We start from the raw sequence: 24952 nt of genomic DNA on the forward strand, positions 1-24952 counted from the left end.
AAAAAAATGTACAAGCATATATACATATATACAGGTGCTGTGGGGAAGGGAGGGAGGTAAGATGGGGGGATGGAGAGGGGGAGGAGGGGGAGAGGAAGGAAGGGCTTACACAGTAAGCGCTCAATAAATACGATTGAATGAAAGAATGAATGAATGGAAAACGACCTTAAGGCAGCGAAAGGGGCGGGGAGAGGAGGGAGGTGCCTGATTCCCCCCCCCCTCCCGCCCTCACGCATGCGCAGTCCCGCGGGCGTGGTGACGTCACCGCCCTGTGACGCCGCGGGCTCTCCCGGCTTACGCAAGCACGCAGCGCGGGGGCGCGCACGCACGCCCCCCGGTGCCGGAGCCTGGGAGCGGAGAGGTGAGCGTGCGCGAGCTGCGGGCGCGCGCGCGCGCGCTCCCGCGGGTGGTGGCGGGGGGGGGGGGGCGCCCACGTGGCACCCATTTAGTCGCGGCCGTTACCGGGTGGGAGGCATTGCCCACCTCGGTGCCCCCGTCACCCTCCCCCTGAGGAGCACTGTGGCCTAACGGAGAGAACCCGGGCCTGGAAGGTGGGAGGTCATGGGTTCTAATCCCCCCCCCCCCTTTATTATAATAATAATAATAATAATAATGATGATGATGATGGCATGTGTTAAGCGCTTACTATGTGCAAAGCACTGTTCTAAGCGCTGGGGGGGGGGATACAAGGTGATGAGGTTGTCCCACGGGGGGCTCACAGTCTTCATCCCCATTTCACAGATGAGGGAACTGAGGCACAGAGAAGCGACTTGCCCAAAGTCACCAAGCCAAAAAGTGGCGGACCCATGACCTGACTCCCCAGCCCGCACTCTTCCCACTGAGCCACAATGCTTCTCTAAAACATAAGTGCAAATCACTGTTCTAAGCGCTGGGGGGATTCATTCATTCAGTCATATTTATTGAGCGCCTGTTGTGTGCAGAGCACTGTACTAAGCGCTTGGGAAGTACAAGGCATTATAAGGTGATAACGTTGGCCCACGTGGGGCTCACAGTCTTCATCCCATTAAGTCACTGAGGCCCAGATAAGTGAAGTGACTCGCCCAAAGACACTCGACTGACAAGTGGCAGCGTGGGTCAGTGGAAAGGGCCCGGGCTTGGGGGTCAAAGGTCAAGGGTTCGAATCCCTGCTCTGCCACTTGTCTGCTGTGTGACCTTGGGCAAGCCACTTAACTTCTCTGGGCCTCAGTTACCTCATCTGTAAAATGGGGATGAAGACTCTGAGCCCCATGTGGGACAACCTGATCACCTTATAATGATGGCATTTACTAAGCGCTTACTATGTGCAAAGCACTGTTCTTGTATCCCCCCAAGCACTAAGAACAGTGATTTGCACATAGTAAGCACTTAACAGATGCCATCGTTATTATTTATCAAGTGGCGGAGCAGGGATTAGAACCCATGACCTCTGACTCACGAGCCCGGGCTCTTTCCACTGAGCCTCGCTGCCCTTGTCTGCCGTGTGACTTTGGGCAAGTCATTTCACTGCTCTGGACCTCAGTTCCCTCATGTGTAAAATGGGGATTGAGCTTGTGAGCCCCACGGGGGATAGGGACTGTCTCCAACCCCCATCTGCTTGTATGCAGCGCTTAGTACAGCGCCGGGCACACAGCAAGCGCGTAACACGTACCATAATTATTATTATTATTTGTCCCAGGGCATCCGCCCCCACCTCTCCACGCCGGGGCCTGCAGGGCCCAAGCAGGGTTTCGGGGAGCCCATCACTTCCCCCCAAACACCCCTCCCTCCCCTCCACCCGTGACGCACCAACAGTGCTTACAACAGTGCTTTGCACATAATAAGCCCTTAATAAATGCCAATTAAAAAAACCAAAAAGGCAGCAAATTAGCATTCTCAAAGAACCCTAAAACAGGGCTATGAACGTAGTAGGGATCCGGGACCTCCCTGTTTGCATAATAAGGCCCCAGCGCTTAGAACAGTGTTTGGCGCACAGTAAGCACTTCACGAATACCGTCCAAAAGAAGAAAGAAAACAGTCCAGCCTTCGAGTTGGAGGACCACAGCTCTAATCCTGGCTGCGCCATGTAACACCACGGGAAAGTCACTGAACTGCTTTGGGCCTCAGTTTCCTCATCTGTAAAATGGGGATCTGATACTTTTTCTACCCATGAGGGACAGGGACTATATCATCATCATCATCATCAATAATCGTATTTATTGAGCGCTTACTGTGTGCAGAGCACTGTACTAAGCACTTGGGAAGTACAAGTTGGCAACATATAGACAGTCCCTACCCAATAGTGGGCTCACAGTCTAAAAGGGGACTATATCCGACCTGAATATCTTGCACCGACCCTGCCACTGCTAAGAATTGGGCACCTAGTGCTTCAAAAAATCCTACATTTATCCCGATTAGCAGCACAACGCTTTGCACAGTAGTTGCCCACCCAGTAGTGTGGAAGGTGAGGAGGAAAGACAGGGCGTGGAGCGGGCACATCTCCCCGTGTAACTCGCTCGATCGGTCAGGGGGATGGACGGCGGGCCTAGGCTGGGGCCCCCGACCACAACGGGGTCTTCCCCAGCGTGGCGCTCCGCCCCCGGCCCCCGCCAAGCCCCCCGTACCTGCAGCGGGGACGCCTTCTCTTCCTCACGTCTCACGTCTCACCCGGCAGGTCCCTGGAGAGGATGGAGGAGGAGGATGGTGAGGACAGTTGCTTCTCTCCCCCTGAGGCCGGGGCGGCCCCTCCCCCGGAGGGCGAGGCCCCCCAGCCTGATGATGGAGGAGGAGGAGGAGGAGAAAGGCAGCAGGCCCCGGCAGGCTCCGAGTACGCGTACATCAAGGAGGACCTGTTCACGTCCGAGATCTTCAAAGTGTCAATCCAGAACCTGCCCCAGTACGTGGGCTTCGGCGACATGAAGAGGTTCCTGGCCAGGCACGGCCTCAGCCCGCACAAGACCAAGCTGTTCCGCAGGCAGACCTTCGCCTTCGTCACCTTCAAGAGCGAAGAGGAGAGGGACCGGGCCATGAAGGTGCTACACGGGGCCCGCTGGAAGGGCCGCTGCCTGAGCGTCCAGCTGGCCAAGCCCAAGGCCGACCCCCTGGTCAAGAAGCGGCAGGGCAGACAGAAGGGGGCCGGGACCCCGGGCCGGGAGATGGCCAGCGCCGTGACCCCGCTGTGGGAGATGCCCTACGAAGACCAGCTGGCGACCAAGAGGCAGGAGTGCGAGCAGATCCTGCAGAAACTCAGCAGGTAGGCTGGGACGCAGCCCCGACGGAGGCGGTGAGCGGGCGCCGGGCCCTCTGCCCTCTCTCGGGACCCATCCTCCCGTCGCCGCCGTCCTCGGGCCCCCCTCCTGCCCGCCGGCTGACTCGGGGCACCCCCGGGGGCCCGGCGGGAGTGAGGTCCGCAGGGATCGGAGGTGGGAGAAGTGGGGTGGCGGAAGGGGGCCGTCCCTACCAGGGCTCTTCCCGGGCCAACCCCTGAGGCCGTGTCCCGTCCCCCCCCCCGGCCCTCAGGGAGATCTGGAAAACCAACGTCGCACTCCTGTCCTGGCCGTTGGTGCGGAAGTATAACAGAGTCGTCTGCCCGCTGGAGGAGGTGAAGGCGTCCCCGCTGCAGGTACGGGGGGCTCGGCGGGGGCCGGGGGCGGAGCGCCACGCCGGGGAAGACCCCGCTGTGGTCGGGGGCCCCGCGCCGGCCCCGGCCTAGGCCCGCCGTCCATCCCCCTGACCGATCGAGGGAGTTATGTGGGTGATAGTCTCGGGCACCGGGAGGGCTCTGCCCGCTGGAGTCGGGGAAAGGCTCCGGGAGGCCGGTGAGAAAGGAGAGCCACCTAAATAGTAACGGGAGTATGAGGCGATTCTGCCGGGGTGGGCCCCGGGGCTCCTAGCCTGCCTTACAGGGAGGGAGAGCAGGGGTCTGAGTCCCGTTGTCCACCGAGGCCCAGAGGGGTTAAGCGACTGGCCTGAAATCCCACAGCAGGCGGGGCCCCGGGTGTCTCACCGACCTGGAGGGTGGCCCCGATGGGGCGGGAGCGGGGCCGGCCCGCCCGGCTGACGCGGGCTGGGGCGGCTCTGCGCCCGCAGACGGGATATCGCAACAAATGTGAGTTCCTGGTGGGCCCCGGGCCCGACGGAGAGGAGAAGACCGTGGGCTGCCGCCTCTGCAAGTACAAGGGGGGCGGGTGCACCGTGGTGGAGCCCTCCGAGGCCGTCCACATCTCCGCCGACACCAAGAGGGTCGTCAGGGCCTTCCAGGACTTCATCCGGTGAGCTGCCTCCGGCCGGGGCGGAGGGATCGCGGGGAGCCGGGGGACGGGAGCTGGACCGGCCTCGGGCGGGGGGGGGGAGGGGGGGTCCCGTCTGCAGCCAGCCTCCCGGGGTCCACAGGGCCAGTCCGTACTCGGCGTACAGCCCGGAGACGTACGAGGGCCACTGGAGGCAGCTGACCGTGCGCACCGGCTCCGACGGGGACATCATGGCCATCGTCTACTTCAACCCCCAGGTGCCGCCCCAGGAGCGCGTGAGGTCCGGGGGGAGGGAGGCCTCGAGCCCGTGGGGCATCCCGCCGCCGTGTCCACCCGGGAAGCGGGCCGGGGGCCGGGTTGGGCCTCAAAACCTCCGTCTTCTGAGTCCCGGCCCGCGAGCTGCCCACGACGCCCCTCTGCCCAGAGCAGAGAGGGATGGCATCGGGGCCGAGGACCGTGGCTTCCCCCCGAGGCCGCAGCGGGCCGGGACTGATCTCTTCTTGGCCTCGGCAGAAATTGACTAGTGAAGACACGGCAGAGCTGAAGGCCTCGCTGAGCCACTACTTCATGGAGGGGGCGGGCCGGGCCAGCGCCGTCACCTCGCTCTACTTCGTGGAGGAGAGACACAGGTCAGGCCCCGGGGGGGGACACGAGGCTCCCCCGTCCGTCCCGCAGCCCGTCACCACCACGGCTCCGTCCCGGCGGGCGAGCCGGGCACAGACCCTTCCCCGCCTCCTCCAGGAAGTCCCCAAACGGCGAAGAGCAGCAGGCGCTGGAGCACCTGGCCGGCCAGAGGCACATCCACGAACAGCTGCTGGGCCTCAAGTTCCGCATCTCCCCCAATGCCTTCTTTCAGGTGAGGAGGGGGGCCCCGGCCCCAGGACATTTAAAGGGGCTTAGACTCGGTCACCCTCACCAGGTCCACCCGGACATCGGCCGTGTGCCTTCTCCCTCCTCCCAGCCCCCCTCACCCACTCCCCTGCCCCACCACCGTCTCTGCGGCGATGGGAGAGGAGGGCGGCGGGGACCGGCTGGTGGGGGGGGGTCCCCAGACCCCGGGGGCGAGGCAGCAAGAGCGGCACCGCACCCTCAGGTCAACACGGCGGCCACAGAGGTTCTGTACACGGCCATCCGGGACTGGGCCCAGCTGGACGGCGACGGGACCGTACTGGACGTCTGCTGCGGGACCGGCACCATCAGCCTCACCCTGGCTCAGGTCAGCCCCTGGGCCCCAGAACCGCACGTTCTGCATCCGTGTGCGTGGGCACACGTGCGCCCTGGCTCGGCTCGGGGACAGGAGTCCCCGCAGGCGTCGGTGGACGCCTGAAGGCTCGCCCGCCGCCCCCACCATAAAGGCCAAAAGGCCCCGAGCGATCGAGTGACCGGCTCGAGTCTCCACAGCGACAGGCCGGAGGCAAAGCCTGGACTCCAACCGGGACCTCCCAGCTACCAGACCGGGGGCCCGCAGCGGCGGGAGGCACCGTCTCCCAACCGGATCTCTCTGTCTGTCCCCTCCCAGACAGCCAAAAAGGTGGTGGGCATCGAGATGTGCCAGGAGGCTGTGGAGGACGCCCAGACCAACGCCCGACTTAACGGTGGGTCCTAATCAGTAACGACGATAAGCGTCCTCACCATCGGCACCGTGGCATTCGTTAAAGCACTTGCGGCCTGCGCGGTGCTTTACGTACCGGACTAGACTAAGCGCTGGGGAAGATAGTCGCGGTTCAAATAGGAGAAAACATAAAATCCCCATTTTACCGACGAGGAAACTCAAGGCCCCGAGCAGTTAGTTGATTTACGCAAGGCAGGTGGCAGAGGCCAGATTAAAACCCAGGGGTCCGCCTCCCAGCCCGAGGTTCACAGGGTCGCGGAGTCCCCTGTCCCTCGGCTCTGAGGATGGACCACCTCCCAGTTGACTAGAGGAGCACGGTGGGGACGGGCCACTCCCAGGATAACGTAAGGGTGGGCCGGCGACCCCGGGCCCCGTCTGACCGTCCGCCCACCCGTCCGTCTGTAGAGCTGCACAACGTCCAGTTCCACTGCGGAAAGGCCGAGGACCTGCTCCCCTCGCTGATGGGCTCCCTGGCCGGCCAGAAGCTGACGGCTATCGTGGACCCGCCCCGAGCCGGACTGCGTGAGTGCCCCCGACGTGGACGGGAGGCTAGGGTCCACCCATGCGACGCACACCCCACCCACCCCCGCCCCCCTGGGAGAGGGGAGGATAGGACGGGCAGGTGGGCGGCAACCTGATTTTCAGCCGTTGTCCCGCCTCAGATTCCAGGGTGATCGTGGCCCTGCGCCGGGCCGAGTACCTCAAGAAACTTCTGTACATCTCTTGCAACCCACGCGCTGCCATGACCAACTTTGTCGAGTGAGTCCAGGCGGGGGTGGCGCCCGCCCGACTAGGCCCAGGGGCCGGGCTGCTGGCCGGAGGGGGCTGAGGGTGGTTCCGGGGGGTGACGGGGCGCTGGCTAACGGCTCCCACCCGTGTCTCCGCAGCCTGTGCCGGCCCCCGTCCAACCGCATGCGGGGGACCCCCTTCCAGCCCGTGCGCGCCTTGGCCGTGGACCTGTTCCCACAAACCCCGCACTGCGAGATGGTCATCCTGTTTGAGAGGGGGGGCCTGGACCCCAGGGACCAGGCCCCACCTCCAGAATCTCCGGCCACGCCCCCGCCCCCTGCCTCCTCCTGATTCCCGATCGGACCGGACGCTCGCCGCGGACAGCCGGGTCGCCGGCGGGAGGGCGCGGGGCCGAGCGGACAGACTGGTGCCCCCGAGTCACCCCTCCCCGCAACTTGCTCTTGGACTGACCCAAGGCGGAGCCTGCAATAAACCTGCTTGGATCCCGAGAGCACGCGGATGTTCCCATCCTTCAAAGGGGGGGGGCCCGCCTGTCCACTGCACGAGAGAAAAAAACCTCCCTAAACAATTCCCCGGGCCCTGGGGCCAACGCACTCCACACAAGCCCCCGAAGGAGGTGGCAGGACAGGGAACACGGAGGGCAGAGCCATGTGCCGGGAGCGATGAGTAGGCATCGCAGGGGGAAGCTGCCTGCCCTAGGCTGCCCAGCTTAAGATGGCACAGACCCACCTCCCAACCCCCTGGCGTGGCAACAGATGCCCACTGAGTTCGGCAGAGGCGTCGTGCTTGTGTGATATCAAATTTTATTGCTTAAAACTAATCGTCTCGGGGGGGGGTGGGGGGGGGGCATCCAAGTGCACACGCCTCCCCCGGCCCCACGGGCCCGTGCGCGCCCGGGCACGCGCGTGTCGGGAGGGGAGGGGAAGCGGTCGGATAAAGATGAGAACCAGGGCACTGGGTCCGTTGAGCCCGGGCCTGCCTGGGGGCAGCCAGACCGACCGGCAGGGAGAGGGGGCTCAGTCCAGGTACTCGGCCCATAGTAAGCGCTTAGTTCTAAGTAAGGACTGCACCTACCGCCGGTTGTACTGAACTTTCTCAAGCGCTCAGTACAGTGCTCCGCACGCAATACCTCCTATTGACTAACAGACAGGATCTTATCATTAGAGTGACAGCCTCTCTGCCCTCAGCCCAAGCAGCGTGGCTTATTTAAGAACGGCGAGCGCGCAGACAGTGACCGCCCCGGGACACTGCTCCGGCGGCAAACCCGTGGAAGGTGACCCCCGCCCAAAGTGAAGGGGAGATAGGAGCAGCAATCCTTTAAATATTCTATTTTGTCCCCGCTTTAAGGCTTGGGTTGAGGCAGGTCCAAGCAACGGCCCAAGCCCGGGTCCCCGAGGCCTGAGGCGCCGCCCCCACCCCGGCCCCGAGCTCATTTGGGGGAGCGCCGTCTGCGGTCCGGCTCAGCGGGCCGGCCGCGGCTTTGGGGTCTCCGGCTAAGGGACAGGCCGGACGGCGGAGGCCCGCGAGTGCCCCAGAGTTTAGTCGCCGCCGCGGCCACCCCCCCGGGCCCCGACTCTACGGACCTGCGTCTCCGCCTGTGCCTGAACGGTCACTGCCATGGGCGGTGGTCGCCGGGGGGAGGGGAAGGCGCTAGCCCCGGAGCAGCCTTCCCCGCGCCTCGGCCCGAGCGGCGGCTGGAGCTCCGGGATAAGGAGGGGTCCGGGGAGGGCCGGAGCGGGGCCGGCCGACGGCCCCGCTCACACGTCCACGGTGCACAGGGGCTCGCTGCCCGGCTGGGCTGACTCCACGACGCTCATCTTGGGCTTCTTGCGGGTCTCCTCCTGGGCGGACGGACAGAAAGGCCCGCACTGTCTTCACGGCACCCAGCCCGGCTCCCGGGCCGCACCCGTGACCGGGCACCGCTTCGGGCAAACCAGGGGCCGGGAGGCTCGCGCTGGGCTGCTGGGATGTGGCCGCGCCCAGCCGCCCCGGGGGCACGGATGGCAGCCGGGCGGAAGGGCTTGCTCCTTAAAAGGGGGGTGTGTGTGGGTGTGGGTGGGAAGAGGGGAGCCCCCCGCACTCACCCTCTCTTCTGCCAGCTTCTTCATCTCTTCCTGGAGCTTATTCAGGATGTGGAGGTTCGGCTTGTTCTTTTTGGCGTACTGCTGCAGTTCGATCACGCTCTTGTCGGCCGTCTCCTGGCCAACGACACGGGCCGCCGTGTTACTTCCCCCCGCGGAGGGGGTTCGAGGATGACCGGAGATGCCCTGCCCCTGCCAGGGACGGGGGGCTTCTCTCCGTTGTGGCCCGGGCCCCGGCTCCCCCAGCCCGCTGTTACCTGCTTGACCATCTTGCTGTTCTCACGGCCGTACATGCGCAGCAGCGAGCCCCAGTTCTTCACGTGCGGGTGCAGGAGCTGCAGGATCTTCTGGGAGGCCAGCTGCTTCCCCACTCTTTTATTCTTACCTGCCAAGCCGTGGATTGCGGTCAGCCCCCGGGGCCGCACGGGTCCGCCCCCCCGGCCAGGACCGGCCCCCGGGGCCCAGGAACCTCCCGCGGAAGGACGCCGAGGTCCGGGTGGGGAGGGGGCAGACTCACACCAGCCGCGGACCGAGTGTTTGCCGCACGTCATGACGTATTCGCTCTTCTGGTTTTTCCCGGGGATCACTTCGAACTTGATGGAGGTGTCTCCCATTCCGTGGTTTCTGGGAGACGGGCCGAGGTCAGCCATCTCTGGGAGCCCAGGGAGATCCCCTCCCTGGACCCCGGGCATCGCTCGCGGCAGGTCGGGGGAAACGCCGGAGGCCGGACTCCGGCCAGCTGCGGTGCCGCCTCCAGGGCCCGGGAGTGGTCCGTCTCCAGCACAGAGCCTCCACCTTCCGCCACAATCCTCCAGACCCCCAAACCGCCAACCCCTCTCCCCACCAGGGTTCCCGGACTCCCACGGGCTCCGCTGCTCGGAGTTGAGTAGCAGCCAGCTGCCGCCTCCCCTCCCTGCCCACCGGCTTCCTGTTGCTTCTTCCTTACTCTCCCCCAAGCGCCCAGTCCAGTGCCCAGAGCACAGCGGGCACTGGCCGACACGCTTCATCCCAGCTTGCCCCCTTCTCATCTCTGTCGCGCTCACGAGAAGACAGAGGGAATCTGGCCGGAGGACGGGGCCGGACTCCCAAGAGCAGCCGGGCCAGAAACCGCAGCCGCCGTTCCGGGCTGAAGCGGCCCCGATGGGACTGTCTCGGGTGCGGTCGGCGGCCCGGGCCGAGAGCAACCGCGGTCCGGCCGCGGGGCCGGCCGTGCCCCCCGCCCCCCCAAGGCGCGAAGGGATGGGCAGAAAGCGGCGTCCCGATGCTCACCGTTTAAGGCACTCATGGAGAATCTGGTACGGAGACAACAGCCCAGCCTTGCTGGTCAGCTCATACACCCGCGAGTCCTCAATACTGATGTGGTTGAAATACTGCGGGGGAAAGGAGAGCGGCGCGATGCAATCAGGACCCCATACTCCACTTGCGGGGCGACTGAACCCCGACTCGTCAATGTTTCTACCTCCGTCTCCCGGGGCGGAGCGGAAGCAGGCCCTCCCGGACCCGCCACGCCACTCGGCCTCCCCTTGGGCATTCGGCACATAGAGCTGTGGCCCGGCCCCCGCCGCTGAGACAGTCCTCGTGCCCCTCGCTGCCACGTCCGCTCCACGCTCGGCCCGGAGCCGGGCACGGTCGGTCGGCGCGCTTCGAGGCCGCGCCGCTGCCCCAGCCTCTCACCTCCAGCTCTTCGCTGTCTTTGGGCTTTTCCTCAGAGGTCTGCTTGACGAAGTCGGGGATGAGAATCTCCAGGGTGGCGCGTGCTGCGGCACAGAGGCAGCGGTACAGCACCCCCGGTCGCCTCCATGTCCCCCTCCCTGCCCTCCTCCTGGGCTCTCTCCGGGGCATCCCCCTGCCCCCGCGGGGTCCACGGGAAGGCACAGTCCGAGTCCTCAGCCCCCTCCCCTTCCCCGGAGAAGCGGTGCAGTACATCGTGGGCGGGTGAGCCCGCCTGCCCCCGTGGCTGAGGAAATGGGGCTCGCGTGTGACCCCCCGCCTCCGCTCGGCGGGCTCCGACCACTTACCGGCTTTATTCTTGGCCAGCTTTTTGCTGCTGGCAGTCCCCGCGCCGTACGTGACGCCGTCGATGATGACTGAGGCGCCAAAGGGCTCACTTGGGTTCTCTGGCCACGGGAGAGACCGAGCGTGAGCGGGCGAGCCACGGGGGTTCGACCTGCAGGCCCCTCCCTCCCCATTCCTCAACGGCCTGGCCTCTTAGCGGGGATGTCCCCGGGACACGCAGCCCCCCGAGCCCCACGCTGCCATCTGCACCCAACAGCAGAGGGATCGGGGGCAGTCAGTCCTGCCACCCACCCCCCCAGCCTTCGGCCCCTGCCTGCTGTCTGCTCCTTCGCCTCTGCTTGGTGGGCACCCGCTGCTCCATCCACCTCGTCCCAACCTGTCATCCCTCGGGTCCGGCCCTCCCCGAGACTCCACCGGTCCCCGGGGGTGCATCTCTCTCCGCCCTCCCAGCCCTTCCACTCTGGGAAAAGAGCCCCGGCTGGCCTGGGAATCAGGAAGGCCAAGTGGGGTCTGTGATCCCAACTCATTCCCAGGCAGTGGGATACTGAGGATTAACGCGTGAAACCCAGGGCCGGAGCAGTGGTGCCGTCCGGGACCGGCCCAGAACTCAAGTGACCGGCCTCGCCTCCCAAAAGCAAATTTCAAGTGAAACTAAGATGCCACCTCCTCGCGGCCCGGGACAACTGGTGAGACAGACCCGAGTACCCCACCACCACGCAGCCCCGTTCTACTGGTCAGAGAGATGCCACACAGCCCGGGACAGACGGCTGGGCAGACTGGGGGATCCCACCTCCCCGCCCGCCGGCCGGACCAGGGCGCCCGCTAAGCCTGTGTGCGCGCAGGAGAGTCCCGACGAGAGAATTCCCGGACTTACCACATTCAAAGAAATTGTAAACAGGGCGAACCTTTAGGACTCGCTGCATGTACTCATGCAGAATGCAAACTTCAGACTTCCCGTTTGGGTTGATGACAAACTCTGGGGAGACACGATAGAGGCGGCCATGGGGAAACACATATCCCTCAGGGGCCCGCGCCCGCTCCCCGCCGGGGCCTGTCCCAGCCTGCTCTGCCCCGGTGCCCGCCCAGAATCAGGACCCATGCCCGCTCCCACCCGAAGTCTGCCTAGGCCTGCTGCGCCCCGGGGCTCACCCAGGCCACTGACATGGGGTCTGCTGCCCCGCTCTGCCCCCGCCCGGGGACCCGCTCTGTCACGGGGTGATAGGGGAGAACGACCGCCCCCGTCTCCCTCCTACCATTAATCTCCACACTCCTTGAGCGAGTTGCCAACTCCAGCTGCTACCGATACTCTCCGTGACCCTCTACCATGTGGCTTCTGCCCTCTCCACTCCACAGAAATGACCCCCTCTAAGGTTACCCGTGATCTCCTTGTCATATCCAACGTCCTCTACTCCCTTCATTCTCCTTGACTTCCCATCTGCCTTTGACCCGGTGGACCACCCCCCTTTCCTGGAAACATTATACCAACACCGCCCGCTCCAAGTTCTCCTCTTACTTCTCTGGTCACTCCTTCTCAATCTCTTTCCCACTTCCTCTCTGCGATGGTGCTTTACGGCTCAGTTCTGGGCCCCCTCCTATTCTCCAACTACACCCACCCCCTGGGAGAACTTATTTGCTCTGATGGGTTCCATTACCACGTCTATCTGGAAGATGCCCACATCTCCCTCTCCAACCCCGATCTCTCCTTCAGTCTTGCATCTCCTCCCACCTTCAGGACATCTCTACAGAGAAGTCCCAACACCTCAAATTTAACACGGCCTCAACACAACTCATCTTACCACCCAAAGCATATCCTCCGACTGACTTTCCAACCACTGTAGACTGCACCGCCACCCTCCCCTTCTCACAAGCATTATCCGACTCGTCCGTCAACCCGCATACCCAGCCAGTCACCGAATCCCGTCGGTTCCTCCTCCGCAACATCTCTAGAATCTGCTCTTTCCTTTATCCAAACGGTTACCACACCGTTTGAAGTCCTCATCACACCCTTCCTCAACTACTTCATCTCCCGGCCTCTTGTCTCTTCCCAATCTTTACTCGACTCTGCCACCCGGCTCATCTTTCTCAAACACCGTTGGGTCCGCGTCTCACCACCCCTTAAAAAACCTCCCGTCGTCGTCCCTCCACACACTCTGCTCCTCAAACGCCAACCCGCTCACAGCATCTCGATGCTGTCTTCCGATTCTGCTACACCAAACCATCCCAAGTGCTTGATACAGTTCTCTGCGCTCGGTAATCACTCAAGAAATACAATTGAGCGTCTTTTTCGCCGCCGACCCCTTTTCCCCGGTGACTTCCCTCTGGCCTGGAATTCCCTCCCCCTTCAATATATAAGAGACCACCACTCTCCCCCACCTCCAAGCCCTACTAAAACCACATAGCCGCAAAGAGGCCTTCCTCTACTAGGCCCTCACTTCCCTACCCTCTAAACCCTAATTTCTGTATCACCGGCACAATCGCATCTGAACCCCATAAGCACTCTGCTCTTCACCCCACATCCTTACACTTGTCGCTTCCCCCGCCTGATTGATTTCAACGTCTCCCTCCCCCTCTCGAGTGGAGGGTCCTCAAAGGCAGTGATCGAACCTACCCACCCAACGGAATTGTCCTCGCCCAAATGCTTAGCACAGTGCTCTGCACACGATAAGCACCCAATAACAATAATTACGGTATTTATCAAGCGCTTACTGTGTGCCAAGAACTGCACTAAACATGGGGTAGATCCAAGATAATTAGGTTGGACATGGTCCTGTCTCCCTTGGGACTCACGGTCTTAATCCTATTTGCAAATGAGGTAACAGAGGCACAGAGACGTTAAGTGACTTGCCCAAGTTCACAGAACAGACAAGTGACGTCTTTTAGACTGTGAGCCCACTGTTGGGTAGGGACTATATATGTTGCCAACTTGTACTTCCCAAGCGCTTAGTACAATGCTCTGCACACAGTAAGCGCTCAATAAATACGACTGATTGAAGTGAAGGAGCCAGGATTAGAACCCAGAGCTTTCCTCGCTCTATTCACCACGCCACGCCGCTTCTCCAAAATCGTTGTGACCGAAACGGGATTTGAACCCACGCCTCTGTACGGAGAACGGAACGTCCCACTTCGGGGAAGGAAGTGACCTTAAGGCTGGAGCCTTTCACCGCTCGGCCATCCGGACCCTTCATTGACTACGATAACGGCGCGACGTGAGCCGGGTGGGAACAGGCCCGTAGCCCAGCCCAAGTCGCCCCAGTCCGCCGGAGAGACGGGGAGGGATCCGGGCCGCGACCCAGCCGACTGCTTCAGTCACGAGGGCGCCTCGAGGCCCGGGGAGGATCGGGACAGCAGGGACCCGGGGGAGTTGGGGGACAGGGGAGGGGCGGTCCGACCGAGGCGCTCCCCACATCCCCGCCCCCGCGGCCGGGCCCCGGGCCGAGCCTGACCTTTCTTGGTGGGGGCGTCCTGCACGGACAGCGTGATCAGCTTCTGGTTGGCCGGCAGGATGGGCCTTTCCGACTCGGCCTGCTTGCGCTTCATCTCCCGGTTGAACTGCCTCCTCTCCGCCCAGGTCCGGAACTTCTTCACCGTCACCTGCTCGAAGTCAAAGCGCTTCTCCAGGTAGCTGCGGAAATCCTCCAGGTCTACGAGAGGCCGTGGGGGTGGGGGAGAAGGGAGGGGACGGCAACCTCAGACAAGACCGGCGTCGCGTGGGAGCCGGGTGAGGGGCAGTGGGGAGGTCTGAGAGAGAAGCTGGCGGTCGGGGCACGTAAGACTCCTCTACCGGGAGGCCACAACAGCTCGGACCCGAGCCGGAGCCGCTCCTGCTCCTGTAGGACCACCTGCCCAGCCTGAGCAGGCCTCACTCTCGGCTTCAAGGCTCTCCATCCTACCTCATCTCCCTTCTGTCCTCTAGCCCAGCCCGTACCCTCCGCTCCTCTGCCGCTAAACTCCTCACCATACCTCGTTCTCGCCCATCCCACCATCGACCCCCGGCCCACGTCCTCCCCCGGGCCTGGAATGCCCTCCCTCCGCACATCCGCCAAGCTAGTTCTCTTCCTCCCTTCAGAGCCCTGAGAGCTCACCTCCTCCAGGCGGCCTTCCCAGACTGAGCCTTTTGCTCTCCTCCTCCCCATCCCCCCCGCCCTACCTCCTTCCCCTCCCCACAGCACCTGTATATATATTTTTTACAGCTTTACCACTCCATTTTATTCGTACATATTTACTATTCTATTTTGTTAATGATGTGCATTTGGCTTTAATTCTATTTGTTCTGATGACACCTGTCCACGTTTGGTTTTGTTGTCTGTCTCCCCCTTCTAGACTGTGAGCCCACTGTTAGGTAGGGACCGTCTCTATACGTTGCCGACTTGTACCTCCCAAGCGTTTAGTACGGTGCTCTGCACACAGTAAGCACTCAATAAATACGACTGAATGAATGAATGAATGAGACTCGGGCCCAACTTGCGGAGGGACGGTGGGGCGGGGCGGCCCCGGGGATCCCCAGAGCCGCCACGTTCACTGGGGGAGTGCCCAGTCGGGGCGAAGAGGACCAAATGGACCCGACCTGAGGGCTTTCCTGGGGCACAGAGGGAAAGGGTCTCCGGGGACACGGGGAGGGACCACCCCCGGGCGGTGGCCTGCGGACTCCAGTCTCTCTGGGCAGACATGCTGCGTCAGTCTGGGTCCAGCCCTTCCGCCGCTTAAGTTCTCCCCGAAAGCCCCCAGCCCACTCAGCCTCTAGTGAGCATGGGGGGCCCCACTGGGCCCTGCCCACCCAGCCCTTGCCCTCAGACTGGGTGATTTCCCGCCTGTGACCCTCGCCCACCCGCGGGGTGCTCGCTGGCTCCCGCCCCCCTCGCCCGGGAACTGACCGACAGATTCGTCTTTACACACTTCCACTTTGGCCTTGACCTGGCCCAGGGCTCCCGGCGCCGCCTCCCCGCTCCCGGGGTCTCGCTCGTCGAGCGGGCCGGGGTCGGCGGCCGTGGAGTCGGGCTCCTCCGCCCGGCAGTCGGGCTCCTCGGCCCGGCAGTCCGGCTCGCGGGGCCGGTCGGCGGGCTTCAGGGGGGACACCTCCTCGTTGGGGGTGATGTCGTTGCTCTGTTCCCGCTCCTCGTTGTCCTTCATCTTCTTGTAGTGGAGGCACGGGATGCTGCTGAGCGGCGGGTCGTGTTTCTGCCGAGACGGACCGGCACAGAGGGACGCGGCTCGCACCGCTCCGGCCCGCCGCCCACCCGCCCGGTCCACCCCCCGACCCCGACACCTACTCTGATGCTCCCGGTTCCCAAGAAGTAGGGTCTGGACCAGGTGACCACCCTGGACTCTCGGTGCAGGTAGACGGGGATCCCGGAGTTGTGGAACGTCATGATCCACCCGTCGGGCAGCGGTTCGGTCGGGGGGCGGCCGCGACCTGCACAAGGGAGGTGGGGAGGGGAAGGAGACAGGCTGCAGGGTTCTCCGGTCTAACAGAGTCTCCCGTCCCGGAGTGTTGGATGAGCCCCATCCCCAGAGCTCTTTCATCGAGAAGCAGCGTGGCTCCGGGGAAAGAGCCCGGGGTTGGAAGTCAGGGGTCGTGGGTTCTAATCCCTGCTCCGCCACGTGTCTGCTGTGTGACCTTGGGCCAGTCACTTAACTTCTCTGAGCCTCAGTTACCTCATCTGTAAAATGGGGATTAAGACCGTGAGCCCCACGTGGGACAACTGATCACCGTGTAGCCCCGCCAGCATTTAGAACAGTGCTTCGTGCACAGTAAGTGCTTAACAAATGCCATTGTTATTATTATTACTATCCCAGCCGACCACACGCTCCCCGGGGTGCGGGGGCCCAAACAGCCTAATGCCTGCACCTGCCCCAAGGAGATGGGGCCCCGTATCTCGCACTCCGTCACCCCAAACAAAGCGGGGTCCCCCACAGCCTCCGTCAGGAGCACCAGCGGTCCTGGCGCTAACGGCAGCTCACCCTCCCGGCTCTCGCTGCCAACGCTGTGCGCGGGAAGACTCTCAGTGCTCGTCCGAAGCCACCACTTCTCTGAGGCAGTGACCAAACCATCCGCATATCCACCCGTCCTCCCGCCTTCAGAGCCCTCACCGCCCCAGAAGGGCCCACGGCCGGTCCGGCCGTCCCGACTCAGCCCGGGCGTCTCACGTCCCCCTCCCGCACCAGGTCGGGCGAGAGCCACATACTTTTCAGGACGGTTTTGATCTTGGTCATCATGGGCTGGACGCTGGTCTCCCCGTCGGACCCGTGGTCGCTTTCCCCGCCGAACTTCTCCTCCAACCGCCGCTTCTTAGGGGCCTGGAGCCCCTCCTCCAGTAGGGCATCCACGTCGTTGTCGAAATCCTCCTGCCAAACACACCGTCAGGCACCAACGCTCCCGCTTAGACGACACCGGAAATCCTATTCCCCGGTCTGCCGGAAAAAAAACGCCGCGGGGAGCCCGCACCCGACCGCGGGGCGACGAGAGGAGAGCAACGACCCGCGGGCCCTCGGCCGCGGTGGGGGCTCTCCGACACACCCACCTCGTAGGAGAAGTTCAAGGCGTCCTCGTCCCCCTTGTCCCTCTGCACGATCGTCTTAGACGCGAACCCTCCTCCTTCTTCGTCCGCTTCCAAGTTGTCGGTGAAGTCTTCCAGTTCATCCAGAACCGCGTACTCCACTCTCTTCTCCTGATCCGCCTCTGCTTCCTCCTCCTTGGGGGCGGCCCCGTGCCCCCCGGCCCCCGGCCCGCCCCCGTCCCCCCCGGCGGGCCCCCCGGCCTCGGCCCCCCGCTCGGGGCCCGTGTACAGGACCGTCCTGTCCTTGCTTTTGCAACTTTCGGTAAAGCTGACGCTAATCTTGACGTCCTTGAGCGCCTTCGGGTCGGGGGCGAATCTGGGAGCGGCGGGGGCGTGCCGGCCCGTCCGGGGGCTCGGGTCCGCGGGGGGGGCGGGGGCGGCGGCGGCTCGGGGGAGAGGCCCGGCCGGGCGGGGGCCCGGCGGGGGGGTCCGACTGTCCAGCACCGCCAGAGCCAACGTCCATTACCTCTGCGTCACTGGACGTTTGCAGGGGAGGTGGTGGAGGCTGCGTGCTGGGTGGGGGTGGGGACGGGGGCGGGGGCGGGGGTTCCGCCGCCGGGTCCCCCGCGGGCTCCGGCGGGGCGGGGGGGCCGCCCTCACCCTCCTCCATCCCGCGGGCGGCCAGCGCTCCGCTCCGCTGCTCCGAGACCCCGCCGACGCTGTGAGACCCCGGCCCTCGACCTACGGCCGCATGGCCGGCCCACCCCCGCGGTCCGTCCGGCGAGCGCGGGCGGGTCACTGGGCGACCCCGACGACCGACTCAGTCAAGCTGACCACATTGTTCTTTTCATTAATGCAGACAGCTGTCAGAATCACTGTCTCAATTATTGGAAATCACAACGCACTCAGCTTAAAGGGCGGCGAGGAAGGAGGAGGAGGAGGAGGAGGAGGAGATGCTGCCGCCACCGCGAAGGGGCATCTTTACCCAGAGAGGACAGATGCTTTTTCTTCTTCCTCTTTTTGCCTGCGGAGAAACGTTGGAAGCCGGGTCACGCGGCTGAGACCCTACCCCCCGGCCGGCGGGGTCGGGAGCGCGGACCGGACCGCCGACGTCGAGGCCCGCGCTGGCGGCGCTCACCGCTTCGGGCTGGCACGCTCACCAGTTGCGCCGCGGCTTCCGGAGCCCCGGTCCCCCCCAGGCCGATGAGCCCCGTGGACGCTCAGCTCGGATACGTTTCCGGGTCCCAGAACCTGCTGCTCAGCGCGCCCGAGGGGCATCCCGGCCCTTCCCGCAGCCCGCGATCGAGTCGGAGAGGCTCACCGGGGGATCTGAGGCCAGTCCGACCGGAACGCCCACCCTCCCTGACGGCTTCATTTGGGGGAACTGGTCGCCCCTAGACCAATGCTCTCGTTGGCCGCCTCCCCAAAAAACGATCCATCAGTGGTATCGAGCGCTCACTGGGTGCAGAGCACTGGACTACGTGACGGAAAGTGTACGAAACAACAGAGTTGGAAGGCGTGACCCCAACCCGCAAGGAGCTTGCGGTCTATTCCGTGCACAGCAATCAATCGAATCATTGGTATTTATTGAGCACTTACTGTGTGCAGAGCACTGTACTAAGCACTTGGGAGAGTACGATACAACAAAGTTGGTAGACACAATTCCTGCCCATGGCAGGCTTACAGTCTGGGCTAAGCGCTTGGGAGAGCAAAATTCAACAGAATCGGAAGAAACGATCCCTGCCCCCAAAGACCCCCCAGCCCCCCAGCCTAGTATATGCAGAGCACTGGACCGCACGCTTAGGAAAATACAATACCGTAAGGAGCCATGATTGATCCCTGCCCTTAAGGTGCTTATAATCCAGCAGGGGAAACATACATTAAAGGAAATTACAGCTAGCAGACTGTAACAGCAACAGACTACAAAACAACAGCCTTCCTGGAGGAGTTTTGTTGTCTGTCTCCCCCTTCTAGCCTGTGAGCCCGCTGTTGGTTAGGGACTATCTCTGTATGTTGCCAACTTGTACTTCCCAAGCGCTTAGTACAGTGCTCTGCACACAGGAAGCGCTCAATAAATACGACTGAATGGATGAATGAGTTTCCCTAGGGTTTTGAAGATGGGGAGAGCGGTGGCTCGGTGGATGACGGGAGAAGGGCAGATGAGACGATCAAGGTCAGCGGAAGGATGTGAGCCAATGGTCGACGGCAACAGAGACGAGAGTGAGATCCAGAGAGTGGGCTGGCGTTAGTAACTCTTCTCCGTGCCCCATCCCGTCGCACCCCCACCAAATCACAACGGCTTTTAAAGCCATCTCCCATCTGCCCGGACCTCCCGTGCCCCTGGTCTGGCTGCCCGAGTTACCGCCGGGAAGGAGGCGGCTGTTGTAAAGTTTAACAGTTTAACTAAACCCGCGTGTGGTAAAGCTGGCCAGGGGGAGGAACTGGACACCACCCTTCTGCCCACCTTCAAAGTCCTCCTAAAATCACGTCTCTTCCAGGATAACGACGGTATTTGTTAAGCGCTTACTATGGGTCAAGCACCACTCTAAGCGCTGGGGTAGATACAAGCTAACCAGGTTGGACACAGTCCCCATCTCCCACAGGGCTCACGGCCTTCACCCTCATTTTCTAAACGAGGGAACTGAGCCACAGAGGAGGTTGAAGTGACCTGTCCAAGGTCACGCAACAGACAAGCGGCAGAGCCGGGACTAGAATCCAGGTCCTTTAGATTCTGTCCACTGGGCCATGCTGCTCCTTATTATTTCAAGAGATTTGCCCCGGTTAAGCCCCCACTGCCCCCACTCCCCGACCCTCGTATCGTCTACGCTCTTGGATACGTACCCTATAGGCACTTGATATTCCCCGCAGCACTTACAAACCTATCAAGAATCTACAATAATGTCCGCCTCCCCTTCTACGCTGTAAGCTCCTTGTGAGCGGAGAATGCCTACCTCCTCTGTTGCGTTTTACTCTCCCAGGCATTTAGCACAGAGCTCAATAAAGTGCTCAATAAATACCACTGACTGACAGAGGCCGAGTGAACCGCCCCCAAACTCCAAGCATCAGGGACCGTGCATCCTACCTGTACTGTACTCTCCCGTTTAAGTCCAGGGCACAGCATGGGATACATGCTCAATTAATTCCTCTAGTTGCTTGAGGGTTTACGGGACTGAGAATGGCAGGACTGTCCGGGAAAAGCAAGAAAGGGTACCTTTAACTACGAGCCGGGAGCACAGAGTGCTGGGTGGTGGGGAGCCCTTTCCTCTCCGTCCAAACTGCTACCACATCAAGACAAAGCACTCATCTCCTCCCCACCTGGATTACTCTATCAGCCTCCTTGCTGACCTCCCTGCCTCCAGTCTCTCCCCTCTCCAGTCCACATTTCACCCTGCTAAACCAGATGATTTCTCTACAAAAATGTTCGGGACGTGGTTCCCCGCTCCTTGTGAAACTCCAGGGGTTGCCCATCCGCCTCCGCATCAAACAAAAACTCCTCACCATTGGCTTCAGATCAATCACCTTGCCCTCTCCTACCTTACCTCGCTACACTCCTACTTCCCAAGCGCTTAGTACAGTGCTCTGCACACAGAAAGCGCTCAATAAGAATGAATGAATGAATACTACAACCCAGCCAGTGCATTTCACTCCTGTGATGCCAACCTCCTCACTCTACCTCGTCTACCTCACCGCCAACTGCTCGCTCGCATCCTTTCTCCTGAAATCCATAATTACACTCCCTCCCTCTCAAAGCCTTCTTCAGGGCACACTTCCTCCAAGAGCCCTTCCTTAAGCGCTTAGAACAGTGCTTTGCACATCGTAAGCACTTAATAAATGCCATTAAAAAAAAAAAAAGCACCTCTTCTGCTACCTTGTCATCCTCACTGGCTCCCTTATTCATCACCCCCCTTCCCAGCCCCACGGCACTTGTGTCCACAGCTCTATAATTTATTTATATTATTCACTCAATCAATCATATTGAGCACTTACTGTGTACAGGGCACTGTATTACGCGCTTGGAAAGTACAATTCGGCAATAAAGAATAAAATTCAGCAGTAGAGTACAATTCAGCAATACACGTGTTAATGCCCCTCCCTTCTAGAATGTAAGCTCCTTGTGGGCAGGGAATGCTTAGTGTTACATTACACTCTCCCAAGCGCTTAATACAGTGCTCTGCACACAGTAAGCGCTCAATAAATACGACTCAATGAACGAATGAGCGGCTGGGGAGCGAAGCCCTGTCTCTCACACCCACAATGGGTGAGCCCAGCAGCCTCCGGGCCAACTGGGAGAGCGCCGCCCCCATACTCGAACTGGTCCGGCCCAGGAGGCGGCCTGGCGTCCCACGCCGGGGCCTGGGGGGCCCAGACCATCGGACAAATGGGCCCACGCGGGGGCCAGAAGCAGCCTCGATCCCTTCAGGATCTGGACTCCGAAGCAGCGTGGCTTGGGAGCCGGAGCTCGCGGGTTCTAATCCCGTCTCCGCCACTTGTCGGCTGTGTGACTCTGGGCAAGCCGCTTCTCCGTGCCTCGGTTATCTCATCTGCAAAACGGGGATTAAGACCGTAAGCCCCACGGGCGACAACCTGATTACCTTGTACGTACCCCAATGCTTACAACAGTGTCTGGCACGTAGTAAGCGCTTAACAAATATCATCACCATCATTATTACCATCTCCTGGTGCTTCTCATTCATTCAAACGTATTTATTGAGTGCATACTGCGTGCAGAGCATTATACCAGGCGCTTGGAAAGTACAATTTGGCAACAGGTAGAGACAATCTCTACCCAACAACGGGCTCACGGTCTCCGTACGCGCGTCTCTTGCCCCAGATCCACGAGCGTGTGCGTGCGTGCATACGTCCTGGGATCAGAATGTGTACGGGCATGCAGGCGCTGGAAAAGGAAGTTAATGAGCTAGCAGGGGATTCAACAACCACAACGATGGCATTTGTTAAGCACTTACGACGTGCAAAGCACTGTCCTAAGCGCTGGGTTCCGGCGAGCGGCGAGGCCCACCACTCCACCGTCCAATAAAAACGGCTGCTTACCCTGGCATCGCCATCGGCTCGACGGCTTACCTGTTTGTCTCCCAGCAGCTGTGCGTTACACTAATTACTCATTACCGTACTCCACGCGTCTCACTGGAAAACAAATAGAAAGGGATTTGACGGGAGGTTTGCGAGGCGGGTGCGAAGGGAGGCGGGTTCCTCGGGGCAGAAGCCCCTCATGGCTGGCAGGCTGCGGGGGTTTGGAGCCCGGGCGGTTGCCCACCATGAGCGATGGGGTTGGTGGCGTGTGGGGGGAGTTGTTTGAATGGCAGTGGCTTGGGGCCACGAGGACCCAGGCAGTTTATAATAATAGTAATAATGGCATTTGTTAAGCTTGGGGCCACGAGGCCCCGGACGGTTTATAATAATAATAGTAATAATGGCATTTGTTAAGCGCTTACTATGAGCAAAGCACTGCTCTAAGCGCTGGGGAGGATACAAGGCGATCAGGTTGTCCCACGGGGGGGCTCACAGTCGAGAAGCGGCGTGGCTCGGTGGAAAGAGCCCGGGTTTTGGAGTCAGAGGTCATGGGTTCAAATCCCAGCTCTGCCAATTAGCTGTGTGTGACTTTGGGCCAGTCAACTGCACTCCTCTGGGCCTCAGTTCCCTCATCTGGAAAACGGGGATGAAGACCGTGAGCCCCACGTGGGACGACCTGTTCCCCTTGCACTTCACAGGCGCTTAGCGCAGTGCTCTGCACACAGTAAGCGCTCAGTAAATACGACTGAATGAATGAACCTTGTACTTCCCAGCTGCTTAGCACAGTGTTCTGCACACAGCAAGCGCTCAATAAATACGACTGAATGAATGAACCTTGTACTTCCCAGCTGCTTAGCACAGTGCTCTGCACACAGCGAGCGCTCAGTAAATACGACTGAATGAATGAACCTTGTACTTTCCAGGTGCTTAGCACAGTGCTCGGCACACAGCAAGCGCTCAATACGACTGAATGAATGAACCTTGTACTTTCCAGGTGCTTAGCACAGTGCTCTGCACACAGCAAGCGCTCAATACGACCGAATGAACGAACCTTGTACTTCCCAGGTGCTTAGCACAGTGCTCTGCGCACAGCAAGCGCTCAATAAATACGACTGAATGAATGAAACTTGTACTTCCCAGCTGCTTAGCACAGTGCTCTGCGCACAGCAAGCGCTCAATAAATACGACTGAATGAATGAAACTTGTACTTCCCAGCTGCTTAGCACAGTGCTCTGCGCACAGCAAGCGCTCAATAAATACGACTGAATGAATGAACCTTGTACTTCCCAGCTGCTTAGCACAGTGCTCTGCACACAGCAAGCGCTCAATAAATACGACTGAATGAATGAAACTTGTACTTCCCAGCTGCTTAGCACAGTGCTCTGCACACAGCAAGCGCTCAATACGACTGAATGAATGAACCTTGTACTTCCCAGCTGCTTAGCACAGTGCTCTGCACACAGCAAGCGCTCAATAAATACGACTGAATGAATGAACCTTGTACTTCCCAGCTACTTAGCACAGTGCTCTGCGCACAGCAAGCTTTCAATAAATACGACTGACTGAATGAATGTAACCTCCCCAGCGCTCACAACAGTGCTAAGCGCTTAATAAATGCCGTTATTATTATTGATCCCCATTTTCCAGATGAGGGAACTGAGGCCCAGTGAAGTGACTTGCCCAAAGTCACACGGCTGACAGCTGGCGGGGTCGGGATTTGAACCCACGACCGGGCTCTCTCCTCTGTTTATCCGTCCGTCGGGGGCTGTCCGTCCAACGACCGGCGGGTGCCACGTTGGCGGTTGGGCCTGTACTGGCCGCCTCTCCGCCGTCTCCAGGCGCTCAGCTCTGAGGCCTCCCTTCCTCCCTCCGTCCCTGCCCGGTGGGTCGGAGGACGAGGGGGCAATGGCGCCCGCTTTCTCCTCCTCCTCGTCCTCCTCTTCCTCCTCGTGTCGCCGCCGCCGCCATTGGGCCCGGCACCCACCTCAGCCCGGGGGCCTCTCCTTCGGCCCTCACCGAGGCCTCGCTCCCTCGCCCGCCGCCATCTTGGCAGCGCCCCGCCGGCTCCGGCCCTGAGGGGGCGGGTCCGGCCCGCGCGCCTCAGCCAACCCCGGCCTCCCATTGGCCAGCCGGCGTAGCTGACGGGCGCGCCCGCCAATGGGGAGCGGCGGCGGCGGCCTCGAGGGCGGGCGGGGCGGGAAGAAGGAGGGCCGGGGCCCGATGGCCGCCGGCGGGGTCAGAGGGCGGCTGGGGGCGGAGCGGGCGCCTCAATGGCGCGGGCCTTCCCGCCTGGGGAATCATTCGTTCAATCGTATTTATTGAGCGCTTACTGTGTGCAGAGCACTGTACTAAACGCTTGGGAAGTCCAAGTCAGCAACATCTAGAGACGGTCCCTACCCAACAGCCGGCTCACAGCCTAGAAGGGGGAGACAGACGACAAAACCAAACAGATTAACAAAATAAAATAAGTGGAATAAATATGTACAAGTAAAATAAATACATAGAGTAATAAATATGTACAAACATATACATTCATTCAATCTTATTTATTGAGCGCTTACTGTGTGCAGGGCACTGAACTAAGCGCTTGGGAAGTCCAAGTCGGCAACATCTAGAGACGGTCCCTACCCAACAGCCAGCTCGCAGCCTAGAAAGGGGAGACAGACGACAAAACCAAGCATATTAAAATAAAATAAGTGGAATAAATACGTACAAGTAAAATAAATATATAAATAGAGTAATAAA

At 61.2% G+C, this 24952-nt stretch overlaps 2 protein-coding genes and 1 long non-coding RNA gene across 3 annotated transcripts; 1 reads left to right on the forward strand and 2 right to left on the reverse strand.

Annotated features, from left to right (window-relative positions):
* The first annotated feature begins 466 nt into the window (after nucleotides 1–466).
* Nucleotides 467–7071, forward strand: TRMT2A (tRNA methyltransferase 2 homolog A). The gene is made up of 12 exons (XM_038763230.1): nucleotides 467–551; nucleotides 2651–3229; nucleotides 3496–3598; nucleotides 4066–4247; nucleotides 4369–4483; nucleotides 4740–4855; nucleotides 4968–5082; nucleotides 5320–5442; nucleotides 5746–5821; nucleotides 6244–6360; nucleotides 6501–6597; nucleotides 6726–7071. The coding sequence occupies exons 2-12, from the start codon at nucleotides 2664–2666 to the stop codon at nucleotides 6916–6918; spliced, it is 1803 nt and encodes a 600-aa protein (XP_038619158.1). The 5' UTR covers nucleotides 467–551; nucleotides 2651–2663; the 3' UTR covers nucleotides 6919–7071.
* A 347-nt stretch (nucleotides 7072–7418) lies between these two features.
* Nucleotides 7419–17783, reverse strand: DGCR8 (DGCR8 microprocessor complex subunit; the record flags this gene model as incomplete). Its single annotated transcript, XM_038762308.1, is given in 14 exon segments — nucleotides 7419–8429; nucleotides 8673–8786; nucleotides 8927–9054; nucleotides 9187–9293; nucleotides 9939–10039; nucleotides 10344–10426; nucleotides 10688–10786; nucleotides 11560–11661; nucleotides 14129–14326; nucleotides 15557–15860; nucleotides 15953–16095; nucleotides 16868–17027; nucleotides 17204–17648; nucleotides 17650–17783. Coding segments are annotated over 14 exon segments (2202 nt in total), but the record flags the coding sequence as incomplete, so codon positions are not given.
* Nucleotides 17784–21681: 3898 nt separating this feature from the next.
* Nucleotides 21682–24278, reverse strand: LOC119942353. The gene is made up of 3 exons (XR_005455351.1): nucleotides 24192–24278; nucleotides 22259–22321; nucleotides 21682–21720 (listed from the first exon to the last, which is right to left on the reverse strand). It is a non-coding gene; the product is annotated as an uncharacterized LOC119942353 (long non-coding RNA).
* Nucleotides 24279–24952: the final 674 nt, after the last annotated feature.

This window comes from Tachyglossus aculeatus, chromosome 21, assembly GCF_015852505.1.
Source record: "Tachyglossus aculeatus isolate mTacAcu1 chromosome 21, mTacAcu1.pri, whole genome shotgun sequence".
In the NCBI taxonomy this organism is placed as follows: domain Eukaryota; kingdom Metazoa; phylum Chordata; class Mammalia; order Monotremata; family Tachyglossidae; genus Tachyglossus; species Tachyglossus aculeatus.